General features: G+C 44.6%; 2 protein-coding genes and 1 long non-coding RNA gene across 3 annotated transcripts; 2 read left to right on the forward strand and 1 right to left on the reverse strand.

Moving 5' to 3' along the window:
• Positions 1-433: 433 nt before the first annotated feature.
• On the forward strand, positions 434-12,967 carry CCDC174 (coiled-coil domain containing 174). The gene is made up of 11 exons (XM_061456114.1): positions 434-658; positions 2,410-2,514; positions 3,437-3,537; positions 4,454-4,512; positions 5,540-5,720; positions 7,388-7,483; positions 8,092-8,228; positions 8,617-8,711; positions 8,951-9,098; positions 10,135-10,269; positions 10,990-12,967. Exons 1-11 carry the CDS (start codon positions 617-619, stop codon positions 12,474-12,476), a joined length of 2,586 nt encoding a protein of 861 aa, XP_061312098.1. The 5' UTR covers positions 434-616; the 3' UTR covers positions 12,477-12,967.
• A 2,180-nt stretch (positions 12,968-15,147) lies between these two features.
• On the reverse strand, positions 15,148-19,834 carry LOC133270659 (uncharacterized). Its single transcript, XR_009743865.1, has 4 exons — positions 19,693-19,834; positions 19,557-19,612; positions 17,409-17,496; positions 15,148-15,321 (listed from the first exon to the last, which is right to left on the reverse strand). It is a non-coding gene; the product is annotated as an uncharacterized LOC133270659 (long non-coding RNA).
• On the forward strand, positions 19,812-25,275 carry CCDC51 (coiled-coil domain containing 51). The gene is made up of 5 exons (XM_061456116.1): positions 19,812-19,838; positions 21,541-21,801; positions 21,935-22,281; positions 22,584-22,748; positions 24,156-25,275. Exons 3-5 carry the CDS (start codon positions 21,964-21,966, stop codon positions 24,930-24,932), a joined length of 1,260 nt encoding a protein of 419 aa, XP_061312100.1. The 5' UTR covers positions 19,812-19,838; positions 21,541-21,801; positions 21,935-21,963; the 3' UTR covers positions 24,933-25,275.
• Positions 25,276-25,504: the final 229 nt, after the last annotated feature.

The following is a 25,504-nucleotide window of genomic DNA, read 5'->3' on the forward strand; positions in this document are numbered from 1 at the left end:
TTGGCTATTATAGATACAGATGGCTTTGTATTTTGTTATTATGGATAGAATTGGGTTTGCATTTGGTTACTATGCATACAGGTGGGTTTATATTCGGTCATTATTGATAGAGGCGGGTTTGTACTTAGCTATTATGGACGACACTTACAGTGTTAATGAGCTGTGGTTTATTAATCCCACCTCCCTCAGCTGGGCTCCATGCAGGCAGCAGGCTCGAGGCAGCAGAACAGCCACAGCCCTTCATCCCAAGCGTATGCCTTAAACAAAGTAGCCCTGAGAGCAGCAGCCATAGGGCTAACCCCAGCCTGGCGCTGAAGGACACGGCTGTCTCCAGCACCAGGCAGCGCTCCAGATTCTCCCGCAGGCCGCCCTGCGGTCACGACAAGAGGCCCTGGAGAAGGAAGGGTCTGTCACCGCCGCACACAGGCGGCCCGAAGCCACGACGAGGTGCGATAGTGCCGGTAGGACCGCACTAATGCGGAGCCCCTCTGACCTCCCCAACATGGCGGCAGGAAAGGGCCCGCCTTCCCTCACAAGCACTGTCGCAACAGGGCCTGGCTTCCGCTACGCTTTACGGTAAGGCCGTAAAGCTCGGAAGAAGGCGGCCGGCAGCGCCATGGACCGGAGGAAGAAGCCGCTGGAGGTGGCCGCCTCATCGGTGAGTGGGGCAGGAAACCGGGGGGGGCAGGAAACGAAACCTCCCCGTCCCACCGGGGAGGCCTGTCCGGTGTGGGGGGGGCCAGCCCTGCACCGCTCCGGCGGTCGGGCTCGGCCGGTGCAGGCCGCTCCCGGAGAAGCCAGCCCAAGAAAACACGGGGCCTGCTTTCTGCGCCCCGCTGAGCTGCGAGGTCGGTGCGGCAGGCGCTGATGGAGAGCGTGGTGTCTGCACTCCCGTCTTGGGGTGTGAGGGGCTGGCGCTGCGGGTTTGGCTCTTTTGCCTTCCTCACCAAGCGTAGGCACCGCGCTCTTCATCTGAGGGTGCCAGGGCTGGATTTGCCCCTCTTCCTGGTGTGATAAAATTGAGGCACGGCAGTGAAGTTGGAGTTGATTCCAGGGAGAGCTTAGAGCAGCTCCAGTGCGTAAAGGGGCTACAAGAAAACTCGAGAGGGGCTTTTGATAAGGGGTATAGTGAGGAGACAAGGAGGAATGGCTTTAACCTGCCAGAGGGGAGACTGAGATGAGCCCTTAGGCAGAAGCTCTTCCCTGTGAGGGTGCTGAGGCGCTGGCACAGGGTGCCCAGAGAAGCTGTGGTTGCCCCATCCCTGGCAGTGTTCAAGGCCAGGTTGGACACAGGGGCTTGGAGCAAGCTGCTCTAGTGGAAGGGGTCCCTGCCCATGGCAGGGGTTGGAGCTGGAGGAGCTTTAAGGTCCTTCCCAACCCAAACTAGGGTGGGTTTCTATGATTTCCTCTTTTTCCTAAGGTACAGGGGGTCTATATCTTGCCAAATCAACCTCAGACCCTTGAGGACAGCTCTCCAGTGCTGTGCCTCACTGCTCCCCAGCAGTCTGTTAATAAGGGACTTTGTTGAAACACTTTATTTTTCCGAGTAAGCAGTTAGTGTAAACGGTGAGTTGTTGTATATGAAATATTTAACACTGAGGTTTTGGATGATCGCTTTTAAGCAGTGAGGAGAAAGGGTTAATTTACAACACTGTGCATCGTTGTTACAAGGACCTGAAAAGCAAATGCTTTAGTATTCCAGACACTATTAATACCAAAGTCTTCCGCTTTCCTGATTTAATGTACATCTGTGAGATTTATGTTATATAGGGCTTGCAGGGAAAGGGGCACAACATTCTCTTTCAGATGTGGTTTATTAATGTAATCTCAAGATAATACCCAGGCTGGTGATGTTTCCTAATAACAGAGGAGATGGACACTGGTCAAAATGGCAATTCTACTTCTGTATTTATTAGAGGGGAAAAGAAGAAAGAACCATCTATATAAATGGTATATAAACCAGCGGGAAAGTGTATGTATTTTATGAGAGCAGACTTTTATCAGTTGTTTTCTGAGACAGGATTCTTATCTAATGTCTGAAGTTTCCTTTTCAAATTCAGCAGCATAATTTCATTAGTCCTCCTCTATTTGTTTGCCACTGGGAGGCCGGTAGAATCTGTATGGAATTATGTGTCTCATTTCCATTATGTACCGAAGGATATCTTTCCGGTTTTATTAAATCCTTAATAATAATCTGTCTTGTGGGGTTTGTGTATTATTTGCTGTAAATTTAGAGTGATCTTTGGTAGCATCAGTGCTTCAAAGCTCCACATAAAAATGCAGTCAGATGCTCATGTAAGTGTAAATGCCAGATTGTTTAACTAGAAATACAGTTATTTATTACAGTAACTGATGTATAAAGTGTGAAGTATCTTGGTTATTTATTGGTTTATTTTGCTATTGCTGTAGTTGGTAGATCTCAAAGCAGAACTCTTCCGAAAGCAAGAGGAATTCAAGAAAGAAAAGCTCCTGAAAGATGCTGGCGTCTTCCCAAAGCCCAGGACTTCTAATAAGGTAGAAATTTTTTTCCATTGTTTTGTTTCTTCTTTCCCTTTAAAATAAGGAAGTTCCTAATCAAATCTAAATCAGTAAATACTCAGAGCTGTGTTACTCCTCAGATGTAAAATCTACACAGTGAGGGTGGTCTTTAAATTTCATACTCAGGTGAAGTTCTTGTGCATAGCAGGGAACTTGTATCAGGCTTATGTCCACCTGAATTGCCTCTTAACCTTCATTCCCCAGGAGCCACAGCTTTTTCACTACAGAAAACGATGCTGCTTTTCTTTTCTCCAAGGTTTTGTACTGTTCCCTGAAGGATGGGAGGATGAAAGACTCTTCCAGAGTCACTGAACTTTCTTGATGAATGCTCGGCTCTCAGTTCTTTTATATCACAATTCATAATATGCACAGTTCTCTCATATTTTACTCTTTACTGCACATTTGGTTTTATTCGCTTCCCAGTAGTAGGATTCAGTATTGCTGCTGTATTTGAAGAACAAGCAGTATTTACAGTGTTCAGCTGCAAACGGGCAAACTGATTGTATTTTGTATCTAAAATGAAGGTAATAGAGAACAGAAAAAATTCATAGCTTTGTTGTTACTTTAATAAGAACAATTGTGCTGATTACTGTTTTTGTTTTTACCTTAACATCTTTATCAGAATAGATTTTGTTTGATTTCTAAGTACCTTTTCTTTGCTTCTCAGCCTGTCCTTAACTGTTAGATTGTACTGCAGTCTAATTTTAGGACATACCTGCTCTGTCGTACAACTCAGCAGGGGGTAGTCTCAAGTCAGTCATGGTTGTTACTTACAAAGTCTTTCATGATTGATTTGCAGAGTTTGCATTGTGGAGTTGAAATATTTTTTAATCATTAGCCATTTCAGCATTATTATTTACTTATATCTTTATTATTTGTTATAAAATTGTACCCACAGAAACCAAGTATCTGGAACAAACAAAACACAGGAGTTGCAAATCGAGCTGAGAAAGATGCTGAGCAGAAGAAGGAAGAGGAGCAGATACTGGATACATCAAGGTAGCTCTCAGGCTCTGTAAGGAAGGAATGCTTTCTAGAATTTGCTTTCCAGTGTTTAGAAAAGCACATAAAGTAAGTTCCATGTGTTTTGGACCAGCAGATCTCATTAGACCAACGAGTAAGACCAGCATTGATCTCGTGTTTTTCATCAGTAACGTGCAAACTGGATCCCAGCACTCTTGTGCTCTGGGGCTGCCCTCACATTATCAGAGCTCTCTCTGTCTGTCAGGTTACTGGTTTTTGAAAGTCATCTTCAAAATTAAAAGCCAGGGCAGCAGTACATTAGAATTCTACAGCAAAGTGTTTCTTGGACAGAAAACAGCTCATTTTATTTCAAGATTTAGCTAATCTTCTAAGAGTGTGAGTTATACAATAAGATGTGTGTTAAAAATGTGAATTATAAACAATTTGCTGTCTTTCTGTAAGCAGGTCCTTGCTTTTCAAACTTGTCTTTTACCATTCCATGAAAGAGCTCAGGTTTTCTCTTCAGTTTCTAAGCTTCAGTGTAACTCCATGATCTTTCTTTTTTTTCCTTCCCCTTCCCTGTAAAAGAGTATTTCAGTATCTCATACCTGCAAATAGCTTCCAGTACTGAATAACTGTCAGTACTTCCAGTACTACTAATTGTAGTAGTTAGAGGTGGAATACTTGCTACATCATGTTCCCACATACTTGACTTACAATTAAGATCAATTCTGTAACTTCACTAAAATGCTTTTCATTATGAACTCAGAAACTGGATCTGGGTCCTTTGAAACGTCAGTTAAGCTTCAAAACCAGGCATCACTCAGCTTCTAGTAAACATTTCAAGTGCTCCTGGTACTTTGCTGTTCCATTTCTCTAAGGCTACACTGGTTATTTTAACTGTGTTTGGAATTGGAGGGATTGCAATGTTTGGTTTGCTTTTCTTTTTCAGGAAGAAACTAGAAGAGAAAGCAAAGCTCTATGAGAAAATGAGCAAAGGCAACTTTCCAGGTGAAAAGAAAACTAGTCTAAATGAGTATTTTTATATATATATATGTACACACATATATAAAACTTGGTTTTAAAGTGTTCCCTGGAAGTTGGTTTTTCTGACTCTGGTGACACACAGCAGCAACACTATGAATTCGGTGCTTGTCCTTGTACATGGGAATTATTTTTTGAGTTACTGTGTGAAGTGATTGACATGGGTAATTCTGCTTTGAAAGGGTGAAAAAGTATAGATACTAGAGAAAATGAAATGACTTTCTGAAGGACAGCCTGTCCTAGTAAAGCATGATGGGCTGTTTCACTCAGTAAGTGGGTGGAATATATTCTGGTTTTTTTAGTATAGAATCTTAGAAAACCAAAATGAATTTACTGCTCATTATGCAGTCTTTGTATTGCATTGCTGATGTTGTGTCCTGCATCTTAATTCTTGGACCTTTATGAAGAGGTGTCCATGTATGAGTGCCAGTTGTGCAGTTCATAGTGTTAAGGAATTCTGATCTGTCCCTCTCTTCTCTCACATTCAGTTCCCTGCAAGAAGCAAGAATCCAAATCTGTGTGGCTCATCTCCCGTGTTTTCTTTACTAGTGTCCATCTTTGTCCTTGGGACCCCACCACTTTTCTGTACTTTTCTAAGAAGTGCTCCAGGGGCAGCTTTACTCCTGCTGACTTACCAAGTGTTAAGCATCAAGGAAGTATTTCAGCTGTTCCACAGCAAACCCTGTGCTGCTGAACTGGTTAATAGGCAGAGAATGTTTTAGTGCAAATACTCAACTTGTTCTGTACTGTACACAAAAGATGAATTGCTTTAAAATACCTCAGAACCTCTATTCAGAAATAGAAGTTACCGCTATGGAGCTGATTTGCAGCTCCAAGTTTGTTTGGCACTGAATGAGATTTAAGTATTCCCTAATAGCGTAGGCAAGGGTGTTGCTGGCAGCTGAAAAGCTGATTGTAGCTGTTTTGTATTGATTTTGTGCTCAGTTCTGTTCTTTTCATGGCTGTTCTCTTAAGAATTGATTTTCTGCCTTAGATGAAGAAACAGAGGATTTGTACCTAGTGGATTTCACTCAGAAGATCATAGACAAACAGCACGAGGTGCAGGAGATGTATCAGAGCGAAGCTGCTGGAAAGACTTTGGAAAAAGACACAGATGAGGAGGATGCTCAACCTGAAATGGAAATACCACCACCTGAGGACCCAGATGAGGAATGGTTGGTACCAGGGATTGGGCTTGGCTGTCCTGACTTTTCCTTCCCCTGTGGGTAACACTGCAGTAGAATCTACATCTGGGATTTAGAGAAATAGCAACTGGGGAGTTGTACTGTAAGTGAGATGTCATAACGTCCTCTCATTCTCTTGCATGGTTTTTGGCAGTTCTGACTGCAATATTGATACAATTATATACTTTGGAGCCTTGACATGTACTTCAGGAAAACGTGGGGGTATTATTGTATCAGCCTTCTCTATTTGTGTGTGACTTATGAAATGAGCAGTCATTTTCACTGTGTGACCTCCTCTAAAAGGAGAGAAACACTGACAGGGAAAACATGATTTTTCCAGCATTACTTCCACTGTTTACCTGCAGCACAGCCAATAGCCTGTGACAATTGTCTGTGACATTCCAAGGAGACACTAGTTTTTCATCCAAGACATTTGGGATGGTTATGAAATGGATCTGACTAAACATTTTCCTTTCCCATTTGTTCAAAATGTTTATGGAACAGATTTTATTTCTCATGATCAGTTTAAAAGAGCGTTAACAGATAAGAAACGGAGCCCCCTCCCCCTTTATTGGTTTATTGGGCCAAGATCAGATTTGCAGTATTTCAGAATGAACTGGAAGAGTGAATCCAGCAGGTTGGAAGGCAGATACACCCACTCCCAGCATCCTGCTGAAATTCAGGATGGAACTACTAGCAGTGGGCTCAAATTGATTTGTGCTCTCATTGCCTTAAGGTATCACAAATTACCATTCAGATGGTGCTTTTTCATCACTGCCTACATCTCACTTCAGTGACATGTGTTGTTATTAATAGACGCTCCATCTCGGTGAGGCCAGACCCTAATGAGGATATTTGCGTACTGGCGTAGTTAATGCTGATTATTCTGCAGCTGTAGTTACATCTTTACTATAGAGAATGTAGATGTTTTCCTACTAATGTCACATAATAAACCCCAAAGAGCACATGCTGAGCTGTAGATATCCTTAGAAATTATGTAAAAGCAGATCTTTACAAGTTTGGGTTTTGGGAACCAGATTGCCAGTCATACTTTTTCAGGTGTAGTATTAATTCTTTAGACAGGATAATTGAAATAGCTTGATGATCAAGAACTTCCTGGCATTACAGCTCTTAACAGCCTTTCAACAACTGTGAATTAAGTGTTCAGTGCTATAAATAATAAGCAGCACAATATGTGCTTCAAAGGAACATTTCACTTGCATTTTAGTCAGCCTTTGTTATGGCAGTTGAATGAATGCTATCAGCCTACTCTAAATGAGCTTTAGACTGATAATTGAAGTGTATTGCAGCAATTTCATATCTGTAAGAAGTCAATGCCTTGTCATTATTTTCACCATGGGAAGCAAGTACCAGGGTCAGTTTTATTCTGGTGTGAAAACTACACAACGTTGTAACTTTTATTTTTTTTAATGCTACTTTATTGCCAAGGCAAATGCTGGCTCAGAGAGAGGGGGTTGAAATGTCTGTGATGAAACTGTCCTATGCCCTATTCAGAATGTAGCCCCTTGGCCTGTGAGTCTGTTGGAGAGACTGAGAGGTGATGAATTCTCTTTGGAAAGTGCCACTGCTTCTATTTTCTGGTTAAAGAGTTCTGCAAATGGAAGATCTGATTCAGATTTCCTTTGCTTTCATTACAGGGTTGATTATGTTGATTTCTTGGGCCGATCTAGACGCTGTATGAAGAAGGATTTGCCAGGTCTACTTAAAATGGATCAGGAACTGCAGGGGAAAAGGTGTGGTTTCTCTGATGGAAGTGCATGCTCCTTGCATTGTTTAACATGCATTTTTTTAATGAGAAGAAAATGAGGCTGTGCTTTGTTATCCCATTCTCAATACTGAATTACTGATGCTACTACTTCCTCTTGATTTACTTTAGACAGGCTTCTGGTTACAACATTATACCTTAAAAATAGCATAGCTACAGAGAAATTGTGCATGAGTGATTTGATCAGAACTTCTTACTATAATCCATATATTATTCCTAGGCTTCTGTTTTGTTTCACCTTGGCAGCTGACCATTTGAAATATATGGCTGGTGTATTGGTTTGGAATAGCAACAGGATGGAGACCATGGTTCTCAAATAAAAGCCCAAAGGAAGTTATTAATAATCTACTAAGACACTTTTCAATGTAAATGCTGACTGAATGTAAAACATCACTTATGGAGCATAGTTTTGTTTGTCTTCACCATGTACTATAGTCATCGATGTGGCATCACTAAATGGTGCCTGCAGTGATATGTGTTTTGTAACAACTGCAGGAGTGGATCAGACCCAGTCACACTTTCACTGTTTGCTACTGTAAAACTTCTCTGTAATCCATACCTTTTATTTTTAATTAGACTAGTTCCTGATGGGAATACTCTGTTATCTGAAGACATGAAAAGAGAACTTCAGAGGCAGCAGTGGGAAAAAGAAGAAGAAGAAGCCCTCAGAAAACCCATGGGACCCATACATTATGAGGACATTCGAGAAAATGGTATACTTCCAAACTTCATTATCACTTCTCTTTATGTCCCCAAAGAGATCGGATTTAGAGAAAGCAAGGGAAGGTTACTTCTTGTGCCTACATGGCAAAGTGTAGGTGTTAAGCCACATGTGTAAAACCCATTCAAATTACCACTACATCAATCTAGATTTATTTTTCCTCAAATGTATCTTTCAAATGTCATTCCCTGCTCCTGTGTTCTCCTTCAGGAAGCTTCACTTCATGCATCATCTAAACCAAGCCCTTTTTAGCCACCTAAAACTTAATGCTGTGTATGTTGTGGGGGGTAATTCTATGCCGAAAAGCAGGGTGCATAGTGCTTGGAGTTACTGTCAATTATAAATGGAGTGAAACTTAAATTTATTTATGCTCTTTGCAGAGGCCAGGCAGCTGGGTGTTGGGTACTTTGCCTTTTCTCGTGACAAAGAACTTAGGCATAAACAACGAGCAACGCTGGATATGCTCAGAGAGCAGGTATGAGCATAAAGAGCAAACTCTGCTATGAGGGTATCCTGATTTCAGTGGTCACTCTTTTTGATCTGTTATGTAAGTCTTATCTTAGATGGTGCCTACAGTTGACTCAAAGTATTTGGTCTCTTTCCCTGTTGAAGCATGGTACCTGATAAGGATTGCTTTTAGTTGTTTACTGAAGGAGGATGTAATTGATTATAATAACAAAGGAATATTAATTCATATTTTTCTTTGCTGTTAAGACACTAGATCAGAGAACTAAACGTGAACAGCTGAAGGAGAAAAGGAAGGCAGCTCTGGATGCAAGGCTGTCTAAACTGCGAGCACGGAAGATTAAAAAGTTAAGGGAAGCTGGATTAGAGGAAGAGGCATTGAAACTGGAGAATGGAGGTATGATCTGCTGCCTCTTTGAGTTAAACACTTGCTATTTCAGCTTGTACTTGATGGACAGGCGTATTCTAATTGATTTAAGTTTGGACATTCAATATATTGGTATGATGTGTTCTGTATAGTATAACCATTAAGATAGAGTTCAGGTAATTGTGTGTAGATTTAAAATCATGCCAGAAATAGCTTAATAATGAAGGTAGAAATACCATATGTAGACTGTAGGCTTTTTTTGATGCACACCTGACCGCAGGAATTACGTGGGTTAATTCTGCAGGTTGAGGATAGAGCTGCTGAAATCCTCCTGGCTCTTTCTTAAGAGGAAGTAGAATAAAAAGCAGTGACAAGTTAATTTTGATATATCCAGTCCTACAGTTTTAGTGCAGTCTGTAAATTGGACACGCAGCTGAATTTAGAATCTAGGATGATGAATTGGAGTTCTAATCCCATCTCTGCTCTGTCTCCCTTATGACACTGCTGCTCAACCTGTACTGTCTGTCTCACACTGTAAAATGTTGCTAATATTTCACTGTGTCAGAATTCTATGCAAGTGATTAACTGGGAAGTGTTCTGGAAATGAAGAACAGTCCTGTGCCACTGCTGTTTCTGTTCTTCAGAAGAAGAACAACACAAACCATTTTCTCCAGTAAATGAAATGGAGATAACACACTAATGTTCTTATTTTTTACCTAAGTTTTTTGGTTCCAATATAACACTTGGCACTTTGCTTTAGGGGTTATTAGGCAGTTGATTTTCAGCAGTCTTTTTAATACAAGTAGAAAGCTAATGAAGTGTCTCCTGGTGGATATGTTTTCTGGTATCTGCCTCTTGCCCATTATCTTTGCTGAATTAATATGCTGTAATTAGGGGGAAAAAAATCACCTCCCTACTCAGATGCATTTCATTATTAGAATTAAATTAGATAACTGGTATGAGCTCTATAAATGCAAATAACTCTTGCTTCCTATTTCTCCTGTGAGGTTCATGTAGATTTTTATCTTGTTGTTCACAAACACTACTCTCTTTCTCTGTAACGTAGAGGTGAAAGGTGCTACTGATGAACCAGAAGCTCCAAGAGTTCCTGCAGCAAGTAGAAAGGTAGAGGTTGTGATCCAGGAGAGAAGAGATACAAAGCCTGGCGTGCCTCATGTCCGAGAGTGGGATAAAGGCAAAGGTAAGGAGGTGTAGATGCAGAAACACTGCACACTGCTGCTTTCATGTCCATTTTGTATGGTGAGACTGAGAAGCAATGAAGTAAGTTTTTGGAGTAGGCTTTGGGGTTATTTTGAGTGTAGTGACCTTGAGTTATCACTCCATTGCAGTACTTCAGAACTGATTTTAATCAGAAATCAGCAGCTGTTACAGTAACCAGAATATCTACCACTCTTGTTGAACTAAGGAAGCTACTGGTTTATGGCTGTGTCCTCTAGAGAGAATCTCATCTTCATCTTCTAATAACTAAGCTCTTAATGCTTTGGTTTCTATTTTCTATTTAGTTAGACTCATCTAGCTGATCAGCTGTTTTTTGTAACCAATGACCACATTGTTAAAGTACCTTACAGTGACCAGGATGAGTTATGTAGAGGATGGCTTATCTTTAAATACTCAGTGCTTTCATTCCCACTCTGTAAAGAAAGCGAACTGTCAGCTCCACCAGCCAATCCAGTCCTAGGTGGAAAAGTAACTTCAAATGGTTTTACACAGCTGCATCGTCTGTTTGCTGATTTGTTTTCCTTCCTTTCTGACTGATCCCCAGACTCTGAAATCTATATTCAATCTACCATTTTTCTTTTTTCTACCAGAATTGATGTTTGGACAGTCTATATTCAAATCTATATCCAATCTACCATTGTGAAATCTATATTCAATCTACCACTTTTCTTTTTTCTACCAGAATTGATGTTTGGACAGTGGTTGAAGAAACAGGAAGAACTCAGAGATGAGCGAGACCCAGAATTTGCACCACCTTCTGCATACTTCCTGGGACAAAAGAAAGGTGGTGATTACAGAAGACAGAATTCGGAACCAAATGACGCCTCCCCTGAAAAACTGGAACCAGAAACAGCACAAAACCCGAGGATGCCATCAGTGCAGGCCAACGGCAGCAGCACTGGAGAAGGGGCACCATCCGTGCAGGCTTACAACAGCAGTGTTCGAGACGAGTCAGCATCAGCAGAGCCCTGTGGCAGTAACGCTCGAGCTGTGCCATCATCGGAAGATGACAGCAGTGATGATGAGGATATGCCACCATCAGCACAGGCTTATGGTTACGGTGCTCAACGTGTGCCACCGCCAATGCAGGCTTATGGCTATGGTGCTCCACATATGCTGTCATCAGTGCAGCCTTATGGCTATGGCAGTCATGATGTGCCATTTCCAATGCAGCATTATGGCTATGGCACTCCAGGTACGCTTCCACCAATGTCGGCTTATGGCTATGGCGCTCACAACGTGCCACTCCCAATGCAGGCCTATGGTTACGGCCCCCAGGAGGCACCTCCAGGAATGCAGCCCTGTGGTTGCAGCACCCAGGATGCACCTCCAGGGGTGCACCCCTACGGTTGCAGTGCCCAAGGTGCGCCTCCAGGAATGCAGCCCTGTGGTTACATTAACCAGGATGTACCTCCAGGGGTGCAGCCCTGTGGTTACAGCGGCCAGGATGCACCTCCAGGGGTGCAGCCCTGTGGTTACAGCGGCCAGGATGCACCTCCAGGGGTGCAGCCCTGTGGTTACATTAACCAGGATGCAGCTCCAGGGGTGCAGCCCTGTGGTTACAGTGACCAGGATGTACCTCCAGGGGTGCAGCCCTGTGGTTACAGTGACCAGGATGTACCTCCAGGGGTGCAGCCCTGTGGCCACAGTGACCAGGATGTACCTCCAGGGGTGCAGCCCTGTGGCCACAGTGACCAGGATGCAGCTCCAGGGGTGCAGCCCTGCGGCCACAGTGACCAGGATGCAGCTCCAGGGGTGCAGCCCTGTGGCCACAGTGACCAGGATGCAGCTCCAGGGGTGCAGCCCTGCGGCCACAGTGACCAGGGTGCAGCTCCAGGGGTGCAGCCCTGCAGCTACAGTGACCAGGGTGCAGCTCCAGGGGTGCAGCCCTGCAGCTACAGTGACCAGGGTGCAGCTCCAGGGGTGCAGCCCTGCAGCTACAGTGACCAGGGTGCAGCTCCAGGGGTGCAGCCCTGCAGCCACAGTGACCAGGATGCAGCTCCAGGGGTGCAGCCCTGTGGCCACAGTGACCAGAATGCGTCACCTTCACCGCAGCCCAAAAGCAGTGGTGCTCAAAATCAGGAGACACTTTACCAAAGTCTAGATGCTATGCTGTCATATTACAGACAAGTGACTCGAACTGAGCAAAACACTAAGCAAGAGGTGTGAGGTAAAGAACTGAAAGAGAATTTATTACCTTCTGGGCAAGAATACCATTTTCCTGCATCTGGGAGAGTTTCTGTAAGCAGATCAAAATAAACCTGGAGCGCAAAGCTAGTTTACATCACAAGTGAACTTCTGCCCTGATGGTTGTTCTTCTTCTTATTAAAATTACATGAGGTTTTGTGCAGTAATTAGTTGAGTACATTTTTAACTCTTTGCCATTTACACAGTAACTTTGCAGTATATTAATGGCTTTCTTTCAGAAGACTAACTCTTCTTTTACTCTGTTGCTCCCCAGCTAGCTTCTGCTCTGGAGGTACTATGTGTTCAGTTCCGTGTGTAGAAATGGTATTTAAAAGGCAGGTTCTCTGCTGCTAAATAGAGGATGGTTTTAAGAAATCTGTTACCTACTGAATCTCCTGCCTTTAGGAAATGCAGAATCTTACCTCATAAACAGCGGTGTTTCATACATCCCTAATGGTTTTTGCATTCCTGAGATCTGTAACTCGTCATTCAGTGGAGGGAAGTGGAGTGGAGAGAGGCAATGCAGAGATCAATAACTAATGGTGGTTAGACTCAAATAAATGCTTCACAAAAGCAGCAGTTTTGACACCTGAAATTACTGGCTCGCTGTTTCAGAAAATGCTCTCTTTTGTCATCTGTTGTATTTATGGCTTTATTTAATCCTTTCTTTTTTCCTAAAACTTGCACTACTGGAGTCATTATATATAAAAGCAGACTAACCATAAAGCTTTTATTTCAGACTGGAGAATAATACCTATTTATCATGTCGAATACTCTCATTTCTGAAAGTAAGTGAGACACCATTTGTGTTGTAAAAGCTCACACAAGGATAAGGTCTAGAAAAGCAGGTTAAAATGGGCAGTGTTACATATACAACTGTGTATATTCTGTTCTCTATTTCCACCTGCAGTACTGTGTCCAGCTGTGAGGGTAACAACACAAGAGGGATGTGGAGTCCAGAGGAGGCCACAGAGATGCTGCGAGGACTGGAGCAGCTCTGCTCTGGAGCCAGGCTGAGAGAGCTGGGCTGGGTCAGCCTGGAGAAGAGAAGGCTCCTGAAGGGGAGACCTTGGAGCAGCTCCAGTGCCTAAAGGGGCTCCAGGAAATGTGGAGAGGAGCTTGGGACAAGGGCCTGTAGGGACAGAACAAGGGGAATGGCTTTAACCTGCCAGAGAGGAGACTGAGATGAGTCCTTAGGCAGAAGCTCTTCCCTGTGAGGGTGCTGAGGCGCTGGCACAGGGTGCCCAGAGAAGCTGTGGCTGCCCCATCCCTGGCAGTGCTCAAGGCCAGGTTGGACACAGGGGCTTGGAGCAAGCTGCTCTAGTGGAAGGTGTCCCTGCCCATGGCAGGGGTTGGAGCTGGATGAGCTTTAAGGTCCCTTCCACTGCAAACCAGTCTGGGATTCTGTGAAGCTTTTCCCTTTGGGGACCCAGGTTCTCTAACGCTGAGGCACAGACCCAGTCCCTTACCACAGCAGACCTGCCCTCACCTCTGCGCACGGCACGGCACGGCTCCCACAGGAGACACGCGCATGCGTACTGTGTTCCGCGCGTTCCCTCCGGGCTGCTCAGCCCGGCCCCGCCGCCAGCGAGCATGCGCCAGCGCCGTTCGTGACCACGGGGGGGCGGCAGAGCCCGGCCCTTGAGGGCGGCCCTGGTGGAGCGGGGCTGCTGCCCCGTGCGCTCCTGTCCTGCCGAAACGGGGCCTCCTGTTGGCAGGAGAATGATCCGTGCCCTGAGGAACAGCCCCCCGCGGAGGGCAACACCCTCAGCCCTCCAGAAATAGCTTTATAACAAGGCAGATCCTCTTGGTAGCACCCTGTGCGCTGACACCCGGCACCCGCAGCCTCTTCCCGCTGAGCCCGGAACGTCGCTTCGCACCCACCAGGCAGCTGAAGTGCCTCACTGCTTACGGAAGCAATTCCCCTGTTGCAGGCGCTTTTCCTGTCAGAGGGAGCAGGCAGTACCCCCCCATTACCATTCACTGAGGTAAGAAGCGGTGTTAACTCTTTCCCGCATAACTGCTCCCTTGGGAACATCACGTTCCTGCCTTGACGTTTCCATACCCAGTGTACTGCTGTTCATTTCAAAAACTAAGTTATAATCCCATAAGCATTGTTACCATCCCTTCTCCCACCCAAAGTCACTGCTGTGGGTGTAAAGGAGCTGTGATGATGTCCGTATGTGGAAGTTCAAGGAAAACAAAGCAAAGGGCAAAGGTAAGTGTATGTGCAGCAACCACTGGGATTATAGGGCACTGCACCACAGGATACTTAAGTAGTAATATGAAAAGGAGTATTGTTTTGAATAGGGTTGACCCTAAGGTAATGACTTGGCCAGTGATGGAAGTATATCCCAACCTTTTGTTTAGAGAAAACTTCCAGCTCTTACAGGAGCAGCTGCTGGTACAGCCACATCTTGGACAACTGCAGCTCAACCTAAACCCCCAGGTTAAAACACTGCAGGGTTTAACACTCAGGCCCTGAATCCCATTGTCAAAAGAAAGCAGAAGTTGAAATGGATCCTCACAAATGACCACCAAACCAGCAGATGCACTCAAGCTGCCTAAGGTCACACGTGGTCTTCAGTAATACTTTCCAGTACAACACGGTAATGCCATTTTGAGAACAAAACATACAGGTAAAGAGAAAATATCACATCTTAACAAAAAAGGTTTATTCCAACTACACAAAATGTACAATGTTTCCCAAATGACAGTGAGTTTTCATGACTCTCTGAAGCTGCAGACCCATTGAATAACTCAACGGCTTCTCACCCTGCAGTTTGGTCAAACTACTTTTTGCCAGACTTCTTTATTCCACCACTGGCTGCCAAAAGAAACAACACAACTGGTTAGACAACTGTTATAGAGCTTAGCTACAGATTCAGTACCTCTTAAAGACAAAGCCCCATTAGACTGCCTGTACAGCTCAGATCCCCACTGATGAATTGTTTCTGCATGTGTTACTCTTCTGGGTTTGTGATCTCACACACTTTACTCTGAATAAGTAACTTACGCAACATTAGAAACCAAGTTTCTCCCAGAACCAAATATGCCCCATAAATCTACAACAGAACTAAGTATTTCAACAATTCTTTTGTTCCTCCATTGTTTGGTTCTTGTGCAGCAGGACTATAGTCTGCTTAAATCAAATTTGAGGCTAAGGGAGTAAAAGCATCACTATCCCTGCAGCAACCAGAACCCCCAGCTGGGATCAAAGCTCTATGAAAGCAGGTACTGGAATTATTCCAGTTCTCTGGAATTAGCTGTCCTCTGCAGTCTCTATTACTGAAGAGGCTAAAGCAGGGTGACAGAACACAACATAGTAACACAGCTAAGCTGTTTTTTTACAGCATGTGTCATGTGTGACCAGTGGAAAGGGAAAAAGAACAGCAAGCCTGCTGCAAGGACTGGTGGTCAACAACAGACTTCACACTGCAGCATGATTCTAACACGCAATGCTGAGGCTCTTGGGAACACTCTACCCCTCCTACAGTAACATAACAATCACTGTCTGCCTTGACAAGGAGCAGGTGACTGAAATTCAGTCTAGAAAAAAAGGCAGAGTAACAACGGCAAGAAAGATCTATGAAGAAATCTGTAAGCTGAGGCACCCTATGCAGTACAAGTTTGGGATGGTAAGGACACAGAGGGGAGGCTCAGCGAATTGTTTTCCACTGGTCTGTAACACCAAAGGCATCCCAGGTCCCACACCCTGCACATCTTTTGTGTGCTGATAAATCAGAGGAGGTAGATCCATTTGAGATAAATAAACAAGAAATATCCCGAGTCAGTGGGACTGGTGGCACTCCCTCCAAGAGCACTGACAAGCACTGAAACTGCAGAACTGCTGGCTGAGACTTGAAACTTATCATTACAGCCACCATGTCAGAGGGCTCAGAAGGCCAGCACAGCTCCCACATACACAGAGAGTTCCTAAAGAACTGGGGAACTACAGACCAGCGAGTCTGACCTTGATCTCTGAAACAGAGTCTGTAGCACAGCAAATGGATAAACACAGCCCTGTGAAAGGTAACAGGACTCCTGGAAAGAGTAAATCCTTCCTCACTGACCTGCTGGAACTCTGAGGTTATCTCTAAGTGTATGGATAAAGTGAATCCAGGGGACTTCTTATTTTCAAACAGTGCCTGATGAGAACTTCTTATTTTCAAACAGTGCCTGATGAGATTCCATCACAAAGGTTGTTAGTGGAATGGAGTTGCTACGGGATTGCTGGAAGGGCTCTCAAGACTGAAAGCTTGCTAAGGAATAGGAAAGTGTAAAGTTTAATGGTCTTCACAGAATGGAAAAGTGATTAGGTACATTAATGGACCACAGGTTAAAACCTCCTAGAGGGAATAGGCAGGGAGCACCCTAAACAGCCCTAATCCTATCACTGCAGATACTGGAGGAGTTCAAAATAAATGCAGATTCACACTAACACTACTTCCTCCTCTCACTACCTGAGAGAAAGACTAGTCTCAAGGCACCATCAGGATGCACCCTGCAAGCTTTCTTGCCATGCTAATTTCCAGTCATGTGGGTTTTTCTGCCAGGAATCAAGTGCTCTGTAGGCAAAGCTTACATGTTATGTATCTGAACAGAAAAGGATGGTATGCTGAAAGAAGAGTAGAAATGTCTCTGCACCACCCCACTGGAGGAGGTTAGCATGCCAGACACAGTTATACCTGTTAAACCAGGCCCTGCACCAGTCTTTGGGGGATAAAACTGCATAGCAAAAGAAATAAAATAAATTAGCATCTATTTGTTACTCATCATCTGCACCTGCCATCAACCTGCTGGTGGGTGTTAAATAACCCAGAGGTACGGGCCTTGTTATGTTTGTCAGGCAAAACCATTACATTTGAAGCCAGCAAGCTCTCTGCTTTTCCTGTCGCATGGCACCTCACTTACCGAGAGGACCCTTTCCAGCAGCCTTTGCTTTCATCTCCTCAAGTTTCTTTTGTTCCTCCTTCTGCTTTTGTTTAAATGCCAGATCTGTCTAAAGAAAAGAACAGTGGTGTTCAGTACCATCTCTTCCCCCAGAGAAAGATTCAAAACCAGCTCACAAGCAATGAGAAACAAACATAATGTTCTAACAGCTACAAAAACCTGACTGAATCGATACAAGATGGCTCAATACTAAATAAGCAAAACCTTGCTGAACCATGACATCTTTTTGCTGTACTAAACTTTGTCTGTTTGATCGTTCAGAAATTAAACCTGCTTCACGTCCTGTGGCATCATCTCACTCTGCCCTCTGAAAAATAGATGTTTGAGCTAAAAGCATTCATGAATATGCCATCAGTGGTACTGGGAGCCTGGTGCACAGTGCTGGCTAACAATAAAATTTGGATTATGTGGGATGCAAGCAAATAAGGTTGCTTTTACCCCCCCCAAAAAAAAAAATTAATAAAGATCCTTTCATGCACGTGTCACTGTTTTTCCTGGGTTTAACACATTTGTATCAGTTCCAAGAAATCTAATGAAACCATTGGCAAATTGTAGGCAGAGCAGCTGCTGAGCATCCCTGCTGGAACAGCCTCTGGAACTCATAAGAGCTCAGCCATACTCTATCCCGTAGATACATATTCTTCACAGATACCAGGGCTGCAAAGTACCATGGTCCTTTCTCTTGGTGCTCAGCATTTTGAGGTAACTAAATCTGAGGACCTTGACAACAGATTTTTACAGAATCCTCACCAATCCAGCTCATGGCTCCACTACCTTTATATAGCTGGAAAGCCTTCCTCATTTTAAGTTAAAGCTTCCTTTGCTGCAATCTAACCCTGCTACTTCCCCCGTCACATAGAGCAGAATATTGTTTCTCTCTCCAGATTTCCCACTGGTTTCTTTTCATAGAGCCAATCACAGAACCCCAGCCTGGTTTGTGTTGGAAGGGACCTTAAAGCTCATCCAGTCCCAACTCCTGCCATGGGCAGGGACCCCTTCCACTAGAGCAGCTTGCTCCGAGCCCCTGTGTCCAACCTGGCCTTGAACGCTGCCAGGGATGGGGCAGCCACAGCTTCTCTGGGCACCCTGTGCCAGCACCTCAGCACCCTCACAAGATAAAAAATAAGCTGTGTTGTCTGTCAGTCACCCAAGGCACTAACCAAAGCATTACTTTGACTCCAACTGATCACAAAATCCTGCAAAACCCCACTCAATGCATCCCTGCAGTCTGACACAGGCTCATTAGTAACTACATTGAGAGTGTGGCACCGCAGCAAGCACGATGCTCACCTTCCATCATCTTCCAGTGCCCCGATCCTGCCTCATGCTTGATCTCATTACACGAACTAGCACCAAGAACCTCCTGTCTGCTCTGTGTGCTCCTCACACACAGAGCACTGCCCTGCTACACAAAAGAATTTCCTTCATTTGCTGCAGTTTTACTAAAATCCATCCTGGCTATTAATGTTTACATTCTTAGAACTTGGATCCTGCAAGCACAGAGTTGGTTCTATCATTTCTCTAACAAAGCTAACCTAGAAAGCTATGATTTCTCTCTTCCCTTTTTAAAGTAATGCCATATTTGTTTTTTTTTCCAGTCACTGGTGCCTCATCCATCCTCCATAACCCTCAGAAATAACAGCTTATACCTGTAATCTGATCCCTTACGTTTAAGTATCTCTACCATGAGGTTCACTAGTACCTTATTTACTTAAACCACTTTAGAATCCCTAAGCTTTCTATCCTCGCTCAGGCTCTTTGTGATCACCCCAAACTGTGAGACCCCATATCACAGCCCAGGGACACTCCAGCCTTCACCATGGCACCGGGCTCCTCCGTTAGCCAGCACTGCTGCGTCCACCGTGAACACAGACAGGGTGTCAGCAGGAAACAACGGAAACCGGCGGCCGCGGAAGGCAGCGCATCACTCCCCGGTCTCCTTGCGTGAGTTTTACCGTCAGAAGGACGCTTCATAGAACGTGTACTGCCACGGAAGGCTGAGCCGAGAGGCAACGTGAAGGTCTAAACAGCCTCAACACACGCGGGGCTCCGGCTGGTGCCACAGGCCCGGTACCGCGGCCACCCCTCGGGGCTCACCCACCGCCCTACCTCATCTAGGTCCTTCGACTGCTTCTTCGGCTGCTTCAGCGGCTTCTTCTTGCCGCCTGCAAAGAGAGATGAGACAGTAAGGAAAGGGGAGGGAGTGAAGGACAGGCGGTGCCGAGAGCCCCGGGCCCAGCCTTACCTTCTCGGCCCGACATGGTGCCCGCTCCTCTCCGCCGCACCGCCCCCTGCCCGAGCGCTTCCGCCTGGCTCCGCTCGGCCCCCGTAGCGCTTCCGCTGCCGCTTCCGCCTCAGACGCCGGGCCGGGCCGGGCCGGGCCGCGGGCAGGTAGGAGGTGCTGCCGGGGCCGGGGCGTGCGGCGGGGCTGGCAGCGCTTCGGGCTCTTCGGGGGCGGCTGCCTGGGGGCCAGGCTTGGCCCAGCCCGGCCGCCGCTGCTCACAGAGCTCCGGGTCGCCTCTGGCGCTGGAGGGCGCGGCCTAGGCGGGGGCAGGCGCTGGAGCCCCCCGCGGCGGAGCGCTCCCTCCTGCGGGCCGTCTGCTGTGGCGGAGGCGAGACGGGCGTCGCTGCCCGGGCCTGTGCGTGGCGATTAGAGGCGGTGGAGCTCTCCCCGTGCTGCTATGGGGTGCGGGGTCGCTCTGTTGTGAGATGGAAGGGCCCCTCCGGCACGGAAACGGATTGGTCATGTGGAAAACCCAAGCTTTTCACCCCTCCGGAGCATGAGGAGTGGTTGTGAGTCTGTGCATCGGAAATTCTGGCTCTGTGTTTTGCCGTGGCAAAAGAGACTGCTGCGAAGTAAGGCAGGATAAACTAGTCTTACTCGCCAGCGGTGTGTAGTAACTGGGGTGTAAACTTTTAGAAAGGCTGTTTGTCAATAGTGGGCAGAAGAAACTGTTTTCCTTACAAGGGAAGCAAGAGAGAGAGAAGGGATGTTGTGTCTGAGCATTCATGGCTCTTAGGTCCTTATTAGCTCAGGCTGAGACTGCTTCTTTCAGTCTGTTAGAAACTGTCTACATAACCATTCTTCTAAACCTGTCAGCTTTCTCTTTCTTTTTGCTATACTGGCTTTAAGAACCTGAATATTTGGTAAAACATCTCGTGTAGTAGTGCAGTTAAAAGAGTGAAGTCTTCAGTCTAGAAAGGGCAAAGTTGAGTTGGGGTTTCAGTACGTGGCCTGCAATGTAAAGTAAGTTGTAAGAGTAAGATGAATGAGTGGTGCTGGAGGAGAGAGAACTTAATTCATTTCCATGTTCTTGTGGTTTTGAGCTACCATATTATTATGTATATAAAACAACTGAGAAGATTTTTTATAATGCTACTTGGTGGTATTATTATTTGTTAGAAACACTGAAAAGGAATGAAGCAGTGGTGTTCAGAATCAGTAGCCAGCTAACAGCTGATTAAAACTGTTCTCCAGTAGGAAGAATCCTTTCCTATGGAGGTGCTTGTATTGGCACATATATGATGTCATTAGCCACCTAAAATTAACATGGAAAACTGTTTAAAATAACAAAAACCCCTCTGCAGCAGCTGTCAAGCTTTCTCAATAACCCATGGTTTTCTATGATGTTAGTCAAAACCTAATATAGTCAAGAAGTTTATACACAGGCTTCATATAAAATCTGCTTTGAAAGCTTTTCTGTTTCTAGTTCTTAGAGGAGTGCACTCAGTAGAAAGTCAATATCTTATTTACAAGCTGATAGACAATAAACCATAACTGGCAGTCTGGCTTTGCAGCATAAGCACAAATTTAAGCTCATTTTAAAATGCAGCCCCAGCTGTGTGCTATTTGCCTGATCTTGTGACTCTTCCTTCTATTTTACTTTTCTAGGCTGTCTCGTGAGAACACTCACTGTGTTTAGTTCAGCACTTCTCTGTTTGTCGCTGTCCTCGATGTTTTTGTCTTTGCATTCCTCAACACCTTGTGTATCTATAGAATGTAAGATAAAGGGAATGGTCAAGCCCCACTTCTTTTCTTATGAAGATTTTTTTTCCCCTTCTCTGCCTTTTTTCCTCTTCTGTTCTTTTGCAGGATTGTCAGTACCTGTGACAGGACACACCAAACTCAGGTGTGAAAGCACAAGGCAGGATTTCATACAGCAATTGCTTCTGTGCTGAAGCATTAAATTACTCTGAAGCTACTCCAGCTAGTAGTGGATCTGTACACGATCACTGTTCACTCAGTGAGTGAATTAGTAATGAAGAAGCATGGTGGGAGTACTTTACTAACAGCAGAAAAGCAGGAATCTGTGGCAGAATTGCCCTTTGTTGAAAACTGTGAAGAGTTCTCTAGGTAAGTAAAGGTGTAAAACTGGGACTGTTTTGGCCATTCTTGGATTATAGTGGGTTTGGTGCACATGTAGTTTGAAGAGGTATGAACCAGCCATACTTCAATAGCCATTCTTTTTTCTTCTTCATCCTTGTAGCTCTTTTACTCAGTGATTAAATTCAAGACATGGGGCCAATGAAATATAAGTCCGGGGTGTCCTCAGTGTCCTGTGGTCTGCAGTACCACCACTCGTTGATAAAGTGGAGTCCAAAAATGAATGTCCACATAGTGCGGACTTACTGCTCATCAGCGCCCAAGAGGCCTGAGGCCAAGTCTGCACTAGAAGTGGCCTCAGCTCTTCTGAATCGACTGACAGAGGCTGGGGCTGTGATGGCAAAAAACTCCCTTCAGAAGATGTCTGCGACCTGCAAGAGCTGGTGGGACAGATACGAAGAGTTTGTTGGAATTAATGAGGTTCGAGAGGCTCAGGGAAAAGTGACAGAGGTAAATGTGGAGACAATGTGGACACTTTCAACTTACGTGTAAGCAATATGAAGTATAAATACTGGCTGTGAGGCAAAAAAGATCCTCCAAGGAGAATCATGTCTATTTTTTGTTCTGACTGTATGCACATACTAAGAATGTGTTCTCCTCTGTGCATGTTTGTAAATGCAGTTTATGCCTTAGATTGAAATAGAGCATGGTTTGTTTTGTTGGGGGTTGGTTTTTTAGTCCCTCCAGAATTGATATATTGATTTAGATGTGTCTGGTAATAAGTCTCTAAAAGGAATACTCTTTCTTCTCAGGCTGAAAATGTCTTTATGATAGCTCGAGGGATAGTACGAGAGGCCCGTGAAAATGTAGAAGCCCAACAGATTAAACTGAAGGAAATTCGGGACCGCTTAGACAGGGTCTCACGGGATGACACCCAGTATTTAGAACTGGCCACTCTGGAACACAGGTTGCTGCAGGTAATTTGCAATTTGTTGGTACTTTAGCAGTGGCAAATACGATGAAAATCTGTGCTTTGTTTCCATCACTAGTGGTTGTTTTTGTCGACGCAGTTCAGTTCTGAAGGACAGTGATCTCAATTATGATACTAGTTTTAAATTGATGGTTTGATCTGTGCTAATTTTATATATGTGAAAATGGTATAGCCAATTTGGAGAAGAAAGCTGCAGATAGTGAGCCAAGAAAATGAATCATATGTGAGTAGTGAACAAAAAGCTGGGATTCAATTAATTAACCTTCCATGTGATGAGAGAAGCTCCTTTCTGGTGGTTGATCCATGAAGACTCTCAGCTGCTTTCTGTGTGGCTGTGACACCCAGGCAATTCAGGAGAGCTTTTGTCAGAGAGCAGCAAGAACAAGGCTGCTCCGTGAGAGGGGGCAAGCAGGAAGATTGAGGTGGGCGCAGCTGAGATGCTGCTGTAGGGCAGGCAGTCCTATAGGAGCACCTCAGCTGATGAGCCAGGCAGAGCTGGTGAAAGGAACATGTTTGTTAACAGTTTGTTGATCAGAGCTAAAGACAAGGTGGCAGTAAAGTAAATCCAGGAAATCCAGATGAACCCACAGGAGCAGCAGGGAAGAGGCTGGAAGCAGGTACACCTATAGCAAAGCTCAGGCAAGGTGTGGGTACCAGTGTCTGAGCTTAAACTGAGCTTCTGGATAGTGGGTAGAACACCAGGAAGGAGCTAGGGAGCTATAGTTGTCTAAATAAGGGATCAGGTTTTTGCGGGTGAGATAAAGAAGACTGGATGTATGACTGAAGAAGGGTAGAACTCAAGTCACTGCTGTCCGTAAGGTGGTCTTATGGAAGAAATATACATTTGGAAAAAGAATATTTCTGGGAGATGCAGGGAGAAAGAGAAGACATTTGTCTGCAAACAGGGTAAGAAAGACAATGGAGAGGAATAAGAAGCATGTATGTTGATGAGATGAACCTACCTGAAACGTCCTTCCCAGTGCTGCTTTCAATTCCTATTTAAGGGATTTAGAACTGAGAGGGAGAAGTGTGGTAAAGGTGGTGTTTGAAGAAGCAAGCAGGGCTGAAAGAGCATATGTGGGGAGAGCTCTTGCTCCCTCGTACCTCTTTTCTATCATTAGCATGTGGCAGATTCTTGTGTTGTGTATCTTCTCCTGCTGACCTTTCCCATTTCTCAGTTTTGACTTAAAATGAGGTCTTGTTGACTTAAGTAGGATTAATTAAAAAAATCCCACATTAAAAGGGAAATTCCTGAAACAGAACTATTGGATGTTCACAATTTCCATTCCTTTATCTGTGCTGGGGCTTTGGGTTTGGTTGTGGAGTTTTTTTTACTGTAGACTTTATAGGTTCATATTATACCTTCTCCTTCAAATCACTGTATTTCTTGCAGGAAGAGAAGAGGTACCGAGCTGCATATTTAAATGCAGAAGAATCTGAGAGAGAAAAATTCTCACTCTTCTCTGCAGCTGTAAGGGAAAGCCACGAGAAAGAGCGAACAAGAGCTGAAAAAACCAAGAACTGGTCTATTATTGGTTCTGTACTGGGAGCCATTATAGGTGTTCTTGGTTCCACCTACGTTAATCGAGTGAGGCTGCAAGAATTGAAAGTCTTGGTGCTTGAAGCACAGAAAGGCCCAGTGAATTTGCAAGAAGCCATTAGAGAACAGGCCTCCAGCCACAGCTTACAGCAGAAGGATCTCAGCGACATCATAGCAGACCTGAAAAGTGTGCTGCAAACAAGGACCTCACAGGAAATGAAAGAAGGTGCTTTGTTAACTAGACAAGACAAAGGTGACTCCATAAATATAGATGCTCTTTTAATTCCTTTAAACGAACAGCTCAACTACACTAAGCAAGTCAGTTCATGTCTAGGGAGTTTAGAACAGCAGTTTCGTAGTCTGCAGGAAAGTGTAGCACAAATGGTGTCTGAGCTGCAGAGTGTTAAACTTGCTGTTCATGCTAGAACAAAGGAAAGAACCATGCCAAGGTCTTCAGCAGAAGGTAAGGGCCAGGCTTCTGCTGTGAGAGATGTGATTTTAGAGCTGTGTGATACCGAGCGGAGACTGGAAGCACAGATCAAGAGGAATTCTATTTACAGCACTGCACTGACATGTGCTGTCTTTGCTATTACCCTGCCAGTACTCTACATTATACTCAAGGGGAACTGATCTCTAATTTATTTCATTAATAAAATTAAACTTGCACTCTAAGTACTCAGAGTACAAGGCCAAATGAAGTGTTAGCATTTCTCATTATGCTTTCTCCAGTGTATCTGGAAAACTTGTAAAGACTTAGTGCAGCCACCACTGCAGGGTCCATGTTAACAGCCCTTGTCATGTGTTGCGGGTTTTAACTGCAAACAAGGGAAATGTCACAGTTTCATCTCCTGATTTCATTCACTGCTTTGCTCTTTCACTGTCTATTCTGGTATATCATGGCCAGTCAGTGGCTTTCAATCCGGAGCTGTATTTGTGATGTTTTGCTCAAATGATTCTTTTAATCTGTCATTGATCTGAGTGCTTCCTGTGTAACGCTTTCTGATTTTGCTTCTGATTTCCTCAGAGTTTTGCAGTTTGTCCACACACAAACCATTAGGAGTCATTTTAACAAATGGGTAGAAATATTGGCCTTGAATTCTTTGGTTTGTTTCTTTTGTATATAATAAAGTCTAGATAGAATGCAGTCACAATGTGACAAACAGTAGGGGCCATGGAAATGAGAATTAGATTATAATGATACA

Source organism: Pezoporus flaviventris, unplaced genomic scaffold (genome assembly GCF_033815535.1).
Source record: "Pezoporus flaviventris isolate CSIRO_AGI_PZ_B2104156 unplaced genomic scaffold, CSIRO_AGI_Pfla_v1 ptg000021l, whole genome shotgun sequence".
NCBI lineage: Eukaryota > Metazoa > Chordata > Aves > Psittaciformes > Psittacidae > Pezoporus > Pezoporus flaviventris.